We start from the raw sequence: 13,885 nt of genomic DNA on the forward strand, positions 1-13,885 counted from the left end.
TTGAAGAAGGAGGCTGGGCACGAGGTGGCGCTATTGCCTAGGGCCGTCTAGTTGCCTTGGGATGGGGGGAGGGGGAGAAGCAGCTGGAACCACACTGGCAGGGAGGGGAACCACAATGGTGCCATCTTTGCAGGGTGCTTCTGCTCTGAATTTCATAACTCACTAGTAACTGGAGGGCGAAGCTTAAAGAACGGATCGCAAATTCTTCCACAACATCCTTAATCCCTGTTAGAAGCCCTGCGACTCTTGGATTCCTGGGGTCATGGGTTGTGGCTGGGTCAAGAACAGACTTCTATTGCAGTCCTTCATGCTGGAGGTGGGGGGTGGGGTGGGGCAGGACACTGCCCTTTTCAGGTTCAAGCAGAGGGGTCCCAGTTGTTTAACTGGACAATACGTGCCATCTTTCCAGAAGGGTAAACCCAGTTCCAGGGTCACCCGGTCCCCAGCATCTCAGGCGGATGGCAGCACGTCCCCCAGCGCATCCCGGGTGGGGCAGAGCTGCCCGCGCAGCTGCGTCCACCAGACTCCCCCTTGCAGCTCACTCCTGTGGTCTGGAAAAAAGCAAAAGCATCTCTCTGTGCCGGGCTTTCTTCACATAAAGTGATTACCACGTGTCAGAAGGAAACTGCTGCCTTCTGTATAACCACAGACCACTGCGGAGAGCAGGGACTTGGGATCAAAAGGAAAACTATTTCAAAACAAAATGCTGCAAGCTGGACTTTTTTTTTCTCTCTCTCTCAATTTCTTTTTTGGGAGGGGCGGAGAATTTTTTAAAAAACAAACAAAAAAAGTCGGTCAGTATCTTCTCACAACTGCAGCTGATTTCCTGTGTAAACGAAAACCATGTGATATTCCGTAAGTGCTTCCAGCTTTAAATGACAGGAAATGAAAACCATCATGGAAAAAGGAAAGCTTCAGAATAAATTCCCAGTGCAGATATCATGACGGCGACATATCAGGGGGACGATCGTTGGGCCGCCTGCACAGCCCTGCAGGTCATTAGAGTGGCTGCTAATGGGGGCCGGGTGCCCGGGACAGCGCCCCCCTAAGTGTTTCTTTGGCGGGAGAAATGGGGCGGCGGCGATCACACCCAGGCGCTGCTCCTGGCAACTGGGCTTTCAATTAGGGCCAAGCTGGGAAAAGCAGTCGTTTCTTTCTGCTCGCCTCACCGGGGTCAGGTCACGACCCCTCCACGGTGTTCAATCGGCAGTACCATCCATATGCATGAAGGCTAATTAACTCTGAAAGGCCCGGCTGGCCGGGCCCTCCCCGCTGTGCAAGGGTGGGACGGGATGCTGGGGGCACTGGCCCGATCCGTTCCCCGGAGGCCCGGCCTCCGCAGCTGCTCCCGCGCCAGCCCAGCGCGCACGTGTGCACAGGGAGCACCCATCTCCGTGGTGAGGGGACCGGTGGGGCCAGGGAATTAGCCGTGTCATTTGTCGCCAGCCTAGCAACACGTGCTGATGGCTCCTGATAGCTCCTGCCTGGCCCTGTGCCCCGCGCTCAGTACAGGAAAGGGATGCTCATTCCAAGGGTAGTTCCAGGTTGAGGGGGCAGGAGTTCTAGCCCCAGCCCCAGCTGCCTGTGGGCGGGGGCGGGGGTGAGTCACCCCGCCTCGCTGGGTTCTCTGCTCTGACGTGAAGTTTTTGGGCTGGAAAATCAATCAGGTACTTTGCACTGACGACAGATCCCGAGAGATCTATCCAGCCGCCTTATTTTCCCTACCCGGAGTATTTTTAGGTTTCCCAGTTCATGACAAGCCAGGAGGTGCCTAGGTTTCCACCAGGTGGCAACCTGTGGGGTGACATCTTATACTTCTGTATCCGTTTGAGACTCTTCAACTGTAGATTTTACAAACTACTTTGAACTAGCTCAAGCAAATGAGAGGAAATGTATTTTATGGATAGAGGGTTTGCTTGTGGACCCACAACTTAGGATGCAGCCAGGCTCAGAAAGTTCCTAGTTTCTCCCTCACTCACCTTTTCTTCTCTATTTCTGCTGCTTTGTTTTGTTCGATGACTGGCTTCCTCCAGGCCTGTTTCTCAGTCCACCTGGCACAGAAGATGGTCCCTATGGACAGATCGGCTCGGAGCAGCCTGCATGAGATGGCATTTCTGGATTTCAGGCACAAAGTCTCCGACTGGCCCAACTTGGATCACTTGCCTGGCCCTCATCCAATCAACTGTGAAGCGGGTCAGTCACATGATACAAACACGGCTGCCATGGGCCCACCCACATGGGTAGGGGAGACTTAAGGAGTGGAAGGGGCCAGACATCAAAAGGTATCCATTGGGTGAACTGGAAGCCTGATTTTAACGAGGCACAGAGTAGTTTCCTCAGACATAGCTCTCTGGGCCCCTGACCCAGAGCCAGCTTCGCCTTATGATAGAGAGGAAGGGCAGGATTCATTTTAGAGAGTTCAGCGGCGCCAGGAAGGACATGCCCAACTTCCCTCAGCATCAAGCAGGGAGTTAGGAGTGAAGTCACAGACCCCACCATGACCACAGAGGAGAAGCCGACTCTCAGAGACACCTCTGGGGTCTGAGGAAGGGTGGGGATTGCGTGGAGGAGAGGTTCCTCCTGGCCTGAGGGAACCGGAGCTTACCTGCAGATGCGACTGCCTCGCCACAAGTCAGACCTCTTGAGGGCAGCTCAGGTAGCGAACTGAAACATTCAGGGCTCTTAGTCATAAAAAATAAAATCTACCTTGACTAGTTCAGCAGAAAATGGATGTATTAGGCATACTAATTAGAATGGGCTAACCTTATCACAACACCCAAATCAAAGTGGCTTAATATAATAAGAGGCTTACTTCACAGCACAGTCCAGTTGGAGGGGATTCAAGGGCCCAGAGTCCTTTTTTTCTAGTGGCTCTACCGTCTTCTAGGGACCTTGTTTCTTCCACTGGGTCCTCTAAACCCTCCGGGGAGGTAAGAGCATGGAGGATTGCACTGGGGGATTCATGGACCAGGCGTGAAGTCCGTCACTTCTGCCCACATTCCGTTTATCAGAACACAGTCATGTGGCCACATGCAAAAGCAAGGAAGGCTGGGAAAGGCAGTCCTGCTCTGTGTGTGCCCAGGGACCCAGAGAAAAATGGGTCTGGTGAGCATCTAGCCTTTCTCTTAGGTGATGTCAGAGCACACAGAGTCACGGGCAGGTGGGGTAAGAGCTAAGGCTGAGCACCCAGGAGCATCCCCCAAACCCAGCCTCAGACTCCGGGAGGAACTGTGATGGCCTCTGCACTCAGAGACAGTAAATGCCAGGTGCCTGCCTGGATGCACGTGCCCCCTCTGCTCGCACACATGAAACTTCCGGTCCAGGCCTTGACCCTGCAATGTCCAGGAAACTGCTGCCACCACTGAAAGCCAGATGTCTCTGCCCTCACCCAAAACACTATTAAGAAAGTGGGAGGCACCAGGCAAAACTCCCTCCTCCTCCCCCTCCCCTTTCCCCCTTCAGGTCGTTCTCTTCCACATTCAGTGTTGAATATGTGCATCTGAAGGGTCAGGACTTTACCCTTCCTGCAGTGGAGGCTGAGAATTTAAGTTCAGACTTCTAATCTGGGAAGACAGGACTCATTGTCAGCTTTGCCTGAAAGGAGCTAGACAGTCATAAACCAGACAGGTTTCCACCATCGGGGTGAGCAGGGGCCTTCTGGCAACTGTGGCTCTGGCTGGACTGAGGTAGCGTGATGAGGGGGAGGAATTATACATGACTTTCAAGCAGTTCCAAAGTCAGAAAGGCCAAGTGGCAGGAACATAGGTTCTTAGCGTTGGGAGGAATGTTCAAGGTTATCTGTCTCATCTTCGACTGAACGCTGAATCCCTCTACCAAAACTGCCCTGTGGTCAGTCAGCCCCACAGAGATATTCACAGTGATGGTGACTCAGGACAGCCCTACAGGGTGGCCCTTTGAGTTGCTTTTTGTTCCTAGAAGGTTCTTTTTTTTTTTTTTTAATTGAAGTACTGTCAGTTTACAATATTGTGTCAATCTCTGGTGTACAGCATGGTGTTTCAGTTGTGCATATACATACATATATTCTTTTTCATAGTCTTCTTCATTATAGGTTACTACAAGATATTGAATATAGCTTCCTGTGCTAGATAGTAGAAACTTGTTGTTTATTTTCTATATAGTAGTTGTTATTTGCAAACCTCAAACTCCCAATTTATCCCTTCCCACCCGTTTTTGCCCCCTGGTAATTATAGGTTTGTTTTCTATGTCTGTGAGTTTGTTTCTGTTTTGCAAATACATTCATTTGTGGTTTTTTTTAATTCTACATATAATTGATATCATGTGGTATTTTTCTCTTTCTGGAGTATTTCACTTAGAATGACAATCTTCGTGTCCATCCATGTTCCTGCAAATGGCATGGTTTCATTCTTTTCATGGCTGAGTAGTATTCCATTGTGTGTATACCACAACTTCTTTATCTGAAACTGTTAGAATTTTTCCATAAGGACTGCACCAAACTACATTTCCATCAGCAGTGTAGGAGGGTTCTTTTCTAAAAGGTTCTTTTCTAAGTGAAGCAGAAGTCTGACTTTCTAGAGCTTCCACCTCTGGCTCCAGTTCTGGTCTGGGAAGCCATGTGGAACAAATGACCATGCTTAGGCTCCAACATCCTGTTCTCTTTTTTTCCCACTCTTCTCTAGGTTGAATAGCCCTGCTCCCCTCCACTCCGTTCCCCCTTTGGTGATCTGCTCAAAAGAGACCTTTTGGGCAGAAGATCAGGAGGGCATATACCCAAAGGCAGTGCTATACATTTTCCTCCTTCTTAAAACTCTCAGACAGGTGCATAAATGCTTCAGTTTAACTGATGGGAAAACTGAGATGCTGAGAAATCAGGCAATAGAAGAAATCCAAGGTCCAGGTCCAGACTTGAAACCACAGTCCCAAGCTCCACCATTGGCCCTCCCATGAGGTCCCATCGTCCCTGGGTCCATCTAAGGGCCATCTACCTGTGTGCTGGTCCCCTGGGCCTGTACCGGTTCCCAAACCTGGGGAGGGCTGGCCTAGAGGCCCTGTGATGGTCCTACTGTGGGGCCTGTCACGTTGGCACCTTTCAACAGTTACTGCAGACAATAAAAGGCAGAGGCCTGAAAGCAAGTCCTCCCGTAAGAGCCTCTAACGACAGAGCCTGAATGTGGCGTATGATGACTTAGGGGGAGGAAAAACAAGCAAACTCGTTTACCTGACACTTTCTGTTAGGAAGCAGCAAAACATTTCTGTCATCTCTCTGAAACCACTACCTGTCACCTCTGGTGCACACAGCCTGAGTGGTCCCCATGAGGTGGGAAGGAGCCGGTTGTTAGCGGGGTCACCAGTGACCATACAGAGCTGCTCTGGAAGTGACGCTGTAACAGACAGGCATTGTGGGCAAGTTCAGACATGGCTGATCCCCAGGATGCCTCAGCCACTCAAATTATGGTTAATTCTCTAAATCCGGGATCCATCTATCTCATCCACTCTTTTCATGATTATAAAGGAAATGGATGTTTCTTGTAAAATACCTGAAAAGTACATGTGTGTGTATGTATATATGTGTGTGTGTGTGTATGTATATATGTGTGTGTGTGTGTGTATATATATATATATATAAAGGAAGATTTCAAATGGCCAGGAATAACCACTGCCAACAACTTAGTGCCTTTCATCTGGCCTTCACACATGTATCTATGCATAATAAGGTCAACATCATGCTATAGACCCAGTTTGTAGGCTTTTCTCTCGTTTAATATGGTATTGTAAGCATTTTTGCCATTTGGACTTGTTGAGCATATGGCTTTAAAGCTGAGTGACAGTCTTTCTTCTACTTGCTTGTTCCTCACTCATGGAGTAAGCCAGGCACTGTCCCAGGCTTTGGGGGCATAAGAGTCAACAAGACAGTCAGCCTGGCCCTTGGGAGACTCACCACCTGGTGGGAGAGGCAGAAGTGGGGAGCCAGTCGGTACCAAGGGGGTGAGTGCGATGGAAAAGGACCACACATCACACTGCAGGGGTGGTGAGGCCTCTTGGAGGAAGTCCTGCTGTAGCCCAGTGCTAATGGGTGGATTTGGGAAATGGTCAGATTCCTAAGGGAGGAAGTGGAAATGAGAAAACTTGGCCATTGACAGGATGTGAGGAAGGAACAAAGGATGACTTCAAGGTCAATTGCTGGAGTGGCCAGGTGGGTGGCCCCAGGACCCACCCCCTGGTGTAGGGACTTCAGGCGGTCTCCAGTTTTCCTTCTCTTGCTGCACAGCTGCATCTGCAGGCATCTGGCTGGTGCACATCTGGTGCCCATCTGACTGTGAGTCTCAGGGAGCCTAAGGCCTGGCCTGGTGGCCCATGTGTCACTCGAGGTTAGAGGGCCCAGAGTGAGCCCCTCATCGGGCACCCAGGAGCCTTTGTTCTAATTCCCTGCTGCCTCCCAGCCCCACTGAGCAGCCTTCCCCGTGGACCTCGAAGGACCCTTCTGTCTGGCATCCTTCTTCTTCCACAAGCATCTGCAGGTGAGTGGCTTCCCCCACGCTGAAGCACGTGCACCTTGCTTGAACACCAGCAAACGCAGCAGCAGAGAGACAACAGGAAATACAGTCATCCCCCTTATCTGCAGTTTCACCTTCAGAGGTTTCCGTCACCTGTGGTCAACAGTGGTCTGAAAATAGAAAATTACAGAAATAAGCAAGGCATAAATTTGAAATCGCATGCCAGTCTGTGTAGTGTGATGAAGTTCACTAGGGTTGCTAAGATCTGTGAGAAGAATGAATCTTCATGAAATTGTGAAGAAGGAAGAAGAAATTTGTGCTAGATTTGCTGTCGCATCTTCAACTGCAGAAGTTAGGGCCACAAAGGGTGGTAAGTGCTTAGTTAAGATGGAAAAGGTGTTACATTTGTGCAATAAGATGTTCTGAGAGAAAGCAAGAGAGACCACACTCACATAATTTTTAGTATGGTGAATTGTTATAATTGTTCTATTTTTATTTTTATTTATGGTTGTTAATTGCTTGTTGTGTGTAATTTAGACATTAAACTTTTTTGTACATATGTAAGTTCAGGGAAAAATCATAGTACTATTCATGGTTTCAGGCATCCACTGGGGGGTCTTGGAACATACCCTGTGGATAAGGGAGGACTAGTCAACAGATGACTGGATAAAGAAGATGTGATATGTAATACAATGGAATACTACTCAGCCATAAAAAATGAAATAATGCCATTTGCAGTAACATGGATGGACCTAGAGATTATCATATTAAGTGAAGTAAATCAGACAGAGAAAGACAAATACCATATGATATCACTTATATGTGGAATCTAAAAAAAAAAAGACACAAATCTTATTTACAAACCAAAAATAGACTCATGGATATAGAAAGCATACTATGGTTACCAAAGGGGAAAGGGCAGGTGAGGGATAAATTAGGAGTTTGGTATTACCAGCCATACATTACCATATATAAAATAGATAAACAACAAGGACCTACTGTATAGCACAGGGAACTGTATTCAATTTCTTATGATTAACATATAATGGAAAAGAGTATGAAAAAATACACATGTATGTATATGTATAACTGAATTACTTTGCTGCACACTTGAAACTAACATTGTAAATCAACTATGCTTCAATAAAAAAGAAAATTTAAAAAAATATCCCATATAGCACCAAGAACCCACATTCTTAGGAGGCATCCTTGTCCCATGGAATATCTCTCAGCACCTCATCCCACCTGGGGTCCCAGTAAAGCCTAGTCGGGGGGAGCCCTGTGCACCCAATGTGACCTCCTGAAACATCCCTTCCTAAGTGGTGACTTCCACGGGGGTGCTGTGGCCAGGCCCAGGGAGGGGCTGCCTCTCCCAGCCCTGGGGACATAGTGGGCGCTGTCCTGCCCCACGAAGGGTCTCTCCAGAAAGGGCTCTGTCACTTCCACGTCAGCTCAGGGTGCGGGGGAGGGAGGTGGGGGGGAGCCCAGGCCAGAACAGGAAGTACAGTTGTAAATGGAGTGAATCTTTTCACTTTACCAGAACCAGATGTATAAAAGTACCAGGAAAAAAGGAAGCCAAAGGTTAAAAAAACAGACTACTGCCATCGGGAACAATGAAGTTTTATTGCCACGCTTGTCAACATCATGGTTTACAAGTTAAAACTCTGGGCTAGACACAGTGTACGAGACAGTGGAGGGCAGAGGTGCCTCCGCCCGGGACCACGTGTGCCCCACGGCGTGAGTCTAGCACTGAGTGTGGCCGGGGCTACCCCCCGGTGTACCCTGGGTGCCTGGGTCCCCCCGCCTGGGCCATCTACAGTTTGGAAGGTTATCTGTGCCTTGGATCCTCCACCAGCAGCCCTGTCTCAGCTATGACCTAAGTCCTGCCGTGGTTTAAGAGGCCAGATGGTGACCTTGGACATCCCATTCCCGGGCAGTCACATTTACGTGCCACACCTGCTGGGCGGCAGTACCAGACTGAGCTGCGCGGAGACGGGGTGTGCTCACCTGCACGTGGGAGCCTGCACCTACACCTAGTCCACCTACAGTCAGGGCACCACCCTGTCCTCTGCTCAAGCCCCCCAGTGACTTCTACCCACTCCCTCCCTCAGAGTAAAAGCAGGTGGCGCGCCCATGGCTCCCAGGCGCCCCCTCACCGTGAGGCCCTGCCAGCCCTCCAGCTCACTCCCGACTCCCCGCCAGACCCTGAGGGCCTGGCTCCCTCTCCCCAGGTCAGCTCCCACCACAGGCCTTTGCACTGGTCTTCCTTCTCCCTGGAAAGCTGTCTGCAGAGATCTGCATGTCTCCCCTGCTTCAAGTCTCTGCCCAAATGTCACCTGCGCAGGAGGCCCTCTCTGAGCACCCTAGTAAAGCCAACAACCCCGCCCCCCCCCGCGCTGCCTCCTTCTCCCTGCCTTCATACCTTCCCAGAGCACTTCTCACCTTCCAGTGTGCGATCTCATTCACTTTTGTTACCATTGTCCCCCTCCGCATTGCATGGGCTCCCCACGAGAAAGTTTTTCTGTTTTGTTCATTGCTCCAATCCTAGCACCCACAGCAGGCTTATTTGTCCAAGGAACAAATCACATGTGGGTTTTTTGTGCTGGGCATTTCAAACACCAGATCGGGGTTCCCTTCCCCCTCCATCCGTGACTATCTGGGTATCTTTAGGGAATTTGATATCCTTTTAACATTAACCTGAGCTCAACAGAATTAAAAAGGCAGACATTATAGAAAAGAAATGCTAAAAGTATTCCCAAATCAAACACGGCCTGTTGTCTGTCATGATGATCTATTCTTCCCTGAGTGTGGGCGGCTGTAGCAACAGCCCTCAGGCCTCCCTTCAAATCCTCTTGGCTCCCATCTTGTGCTCCAGCCCCTGTTCCAGTGACCAGTTCCACGTGGACCCGCTGGCTTTGATGGGTGTGATCTGACAATCTTTGCCCCAGGCTCCTGCAGTGCACCTGCCTCTGGATCCCTGATGCTGAGTGTGTCCTACAACCACAGGAAATTGCTTGGCACTTACACATGTGCATCTCGGGAGCCTGGAGGACGTAATGCCCACAGGTCCATCCTCCACCCACAGGGGGCAGGAATTGAAGGGTAAGGGCTCTGCCTTTTGTCTCCCCGGTGGACAGTCCTGAGCAGCCACTCAGAAATTCTTCAGACGCTCTCTCAGAAAGGAGTGCCAGCAGCCCATAGGGGGGCCACTTGGTCAGGGTAGCGACGGCATCTACAAAGCCATAGCACCGTAAGTCCTCCGACTGCTCCCTAGGGTGGGGCGTGAGGTGCAGGGAAGAGGTGAGGGGTTGGGACAGGTGGTCGCTGTGGCTTCTGACCAGTATGGAGACGATGGTCATTGTGGAACTGGCCAGGTGCTGGTGTCTGACACCCTCAGCACAGCCAAGTATCACCGCAAGGCACACTGGGAGAGCCAAGAGCCTCTGGCACATCTTAGAAGGAGACAATGACCACTTGCTGACTGCACGGCAGACTGTGCAGAAAGCTGGACCTGCGATCTAACTGTAAGATAGGCAGAAACAGGAACAGTATTGAATGCACCATGCTGACAGATGTCCCAGGTCAAATTCAGATACTCTGAGGTTGGAAATGGGGATGTTGGGTACATGAGCCCCAACATCTTGACCCCTGATTTCCCTGAGTGTTCCAGGCTCCCCTCTTTTAAAGGAGAGCAGCCTCTTGTTGCCTGGAGACCCTAGAGGGTCTTCCCTGAACAAGGAGCTTTCAGGATGATGTCTGCTTCTCCTTTTCAAGATTCATCTCCACATATGATGGTTAATCTCACAGGTCAACTTGACTGGAGCGCGGATCCCCAGAGAGCTGGTTAAATGTGATTTCTGAGGGTGTCTGGGCAGGTGTTTCTGGAGGAGATGAGCTGTTGAACTGGTGAACTGCGTACAGCAGATGCCCCCTCCCATGAGGGTGGACATCCTCCACTCCACTGAGGGTCTGACTCGAACAAGAAGGCAGAAGCAGCTTGAATTCGCTCTCTGCCTGACTACTGAGCAGGGACACTGATCTTCCCCGTCCTCTTTTCCTTTGGAAGAACAATCGGGGTTGGGTCTCAGCCCAGCCCAGGTGGGGAAATGCAGTCCTGCTTCAGGAGAAGGTAGTCTCCGCATCCAAGGAGTTCGGAGTCTAGCAGGCACTGGGGGGAGCAGGGGTGGGAGGAGCTCTCGACAGCATCGGACTGGGGTGGGGGAATAAGTGGCTTTAAGTGAATTTATTGACTTGGGGGTGTCACTCATGACTTGGGGCTCCATTCGTGGCAAGGACACCCAGAGCCAGTCCTCACAGTGCCTGGAAGGCTTCTGGAAGCTTGGCCGTGGTGATGCTCGATGTTAGCAAATGAGGAGAAGGTCCTGGAGCTGCCTTTCTGTAGCACTGAGGAAAAGACTGGCAGGCTCGGTGGTGCTGACCATGTGGCTGTGATGGTGGAGCCCGTGGTGGGAGGGGAAGGGCTCTTCTGGCACTGCGCCCAAAGACACTGAGAGCATTCCTGCTTAGAGGCTGCCTCTCATGTCCTTGGATCCCAAGGACAGGATCACAGCAAAACCTAGCATGGCCCCGGGAGGTACGAGGTGAGCTTCCCGAACTGTCTATGAAGTGGGTACCTCAAACCCGAACCCTCTGAGTCACAGGTGGTTTTTCCAAGATGACGCACAATGCAGTCTGGACGTCCCATTGCATCACTTCATTGCAAAGCAAAGGAAAGCCTGGCCAGTAGAACCAACAGCTTAGCACAGAATCCAGTAATGCTGGGAGGTGGAAGGAGTGAGGGCATCAGCACTGTGTGGTCAGAGCCCAGTCTCACCCGACCCAGAGACAGGAGGTGTGGAACCTGGTGGGTGATCAGCCCAGAGAGAGGCGCAGCCCTCAGGCACTCATCGCCACTCCTGGGGCTCCAGCTTTTTATGTCTTACAGAGTCCAGAATTACCTCCAGAGGGGCTCGTTTTAGAGCCAAGCAGGACTATTACACAGCAGATTTTCTCGCTGAAGACTTTGCAAACCATGTTTGACTCCCTGTCCTCCCCGCCCCTCCCCCACCACCATTAGCCATCCAGCCCGACTGGCAGGTCCGGTGGGAGTTTTCACCAGTAGGTGTGGTTCCTCTCAGGCATGTCTGCTGAGCAGAGGGAGACTGGATGAGTCACACCTACTGTGTGCAGAGCACTGTAGGAGCAGATGTGGGGCAAGTGGTACCCTGGCGGAGCATCAGACCTGAGATGCAGGCTGGAGGGAGGGACAGGGGCCACTGGATACACCTAGATGCACTGGCTCTGTCCTCCAGACCACAGTTAGCCAGCGCCCACTCCCCACCTCCCTGCTTCCCTCAGCCCTACCTTCCAAGACAAACTGAGGTCCTGCCCACAGCCTGAGACGTTCACTTGATGTGTTGCTGAGACACAGCCCGAATGTGCTGACTGAACATATTCTAATAACTCGGGGTTGGGGGGGAATCCGTATCGCAAAGCACCCTACGCAGTCCGGCTTTACAAGGACTGCTTACTCTGCGGGAACAGCAGTGTGTTCAACCTTCTCCCCATCATGTGGTGCGTGACACTGCGCGCAGATGAATTCAAGAAGAGATGACGTGGAATTCACAATCAAGGACAGAAATGGTAAAGAAATTGCAACTGATGTCAGACTATTGCCTCAAGGAACAGTTATTTTTGAAGATATCAGCATTGAACATTTTGAAGGAACTGTAACCAAAGTTATCCCAAAACTACCCAGTAAAAGCCAGAATGACCCATTGCCAGGACACATCAAAGTTGATTTTGTGATTCCTAAAGAACTTCCCTTTGGAGACAAAGATATGAAATCCAAGGTGACCCTGGGGGAAGGCGACCATGTTAGGTTTAATATTTCAACAGATTATCGTGACAAATTAGAGCGAGCAACCAACATAGAAGTTCTGTCAAATACATTTCAGTTCACTAATGAAGCCAGAGAAATGGGTGTGATTGCTGCCATGAGAGATGGTTTTGGTTTCATCAAGTGTGTGGATCGTGATGCTCGTATGTTCTTCCACTTCAGTGAAATTCTGGATGGTAACCAGCTCCATATTGCAGATGAAGTAGAGTTTACTGTGGTTCCTGATATGCTCTCTGACCAAAGAAATCATGCTATTAGAATTAAAAAACTTCCCAAGGGCACGGTTTCGTTCCACTCCCATTCAGAACATCGTTTTCTGGGCACTGTAGAAAAAGAAGCCACTTTTTCCAATCCTAAAACCCCTAGCCCAAATAAAGGCAAAGAAAAGGAGGCTGAGAATGGTATTATTGCTTATGATGCCTGTGGGGTGAAATTGACTATTGTTTTTCAAGCCAAGGATGTGGAAGGATCTACTTCTCCTGAAATAGGAGACAAGGTTGAATTTAGTATTAGTGACAAACAGGCTTGGACAGCAGACTGCAACTTGTGTACGACTCTTAGGTCGTAATTCCAACTCCAAGAGGCTCTTGGGTTATGTGGTCACTCTGAAGGATAATTTTGGATTTATTGAAACAGCCAATCATGATAAGGAAATCTTTTTCCATTACAGTGAGTTCTCTGGTGATATTGATAGCCTGGAACTGGGGGACATGGTCGAGTACAGCCTGTCCAAAGGCAAAGGCAACAAAGTCAGTGCAGAAAAAGTGAACAAAACACACTCAGTGAATGGCATTACTGAGGAAGCTGATCCCACCATCTACTCTGGTAAAGTCATTCACCCCTTGAGAAGTGTTGATCCAACACAGACTGAGTACCAAGGAATGATCGAGATCGTGGAGGAAGGGGATATGAAAGGTGAAGTCTATCCATTTGGCATAGTTGGGATGGCCAACAAAGGGGATTGCCTACAAAAAGGGGAGAGTATCAAGTTCCAGTTATGTGTCCTGGGCCGAAGTGCACAGACTATGGCCTATGACATCACACCCTTGCGTACGTAGGGCCACAGTGGAGTGTGTGAAAGATCAGTTTGGCTTCATTAACTATGAAGTAGGAGATAGCAAGAAGCTCTTTTTCCATGTGAAAGTTCAGGATGGCATTGAGCTACTAGCTCCAATGTTGAAGTCCCAACCCCGAGATCCACAGAACACGGCCTTCTTTGGAAATGGCTTGTTGCTGATGCAATTGGTTAAGTAAAGATGCGTTCATTAGGGTGGGATCCAATCCAATATGGCTGGGCCCTTAAAAGAAGGGGAGATTTGGACACAGACACGCACACAAGAACACCACGTGAACATGAAGGCGGAGATGGGGGTGATGCTGCTGTGAGCCAAGGATTATGGCCAAGGACTATCCAAAGCCTGCCAGCCAAGCACCAGAAAGACAGGGCCGAGGCCTGAGACAGTCTCCCCATCAGCCCTCGGAGGAGCCAGCCCTGCAGACACCCTGCTTTTAG

General features: G+C 50.1%; 1 protein-coding gene across 1 annotated transcript; it reads left to right on the plus strand.

Moving 5' to 3' along the window:
* The first annotated feature begins 12,052 nt into the window (after positions 1-12,052).
* LOC105086870 (cold shock domain-containing protein E1-like) lies at positions 12,053-13,626 on the plus strand. Its single transcript, XM_064479229.1, is given in 3 exon segments — positions 12,053-12,897; positions 12,899-13,421; positions 13,423-13,626. Coding segments are annotated over 3 exon segments (1,557 nt in total). The 5' UTR covers positions 12,053-12,067.
* The last annotated feature ends 259 nt before the right edge of the window (positions 13,627-13,885 follow it).

This window comes from Camelus dromedarius, chromosome 26, assembly GCF_036321535.1.
Source record: "Camelus dromedarius isolate mCamDro1 chromosome 26, mCamDro1.pat, whole genome shotgun sequence".
NCBI classification, from domain to species: domain Eukaryota; kingdom Metazoa; phylum Chordata; class Mammalia; order Artiodactyla; family Camelidae; genus Camelus; species Camelus dromedarius.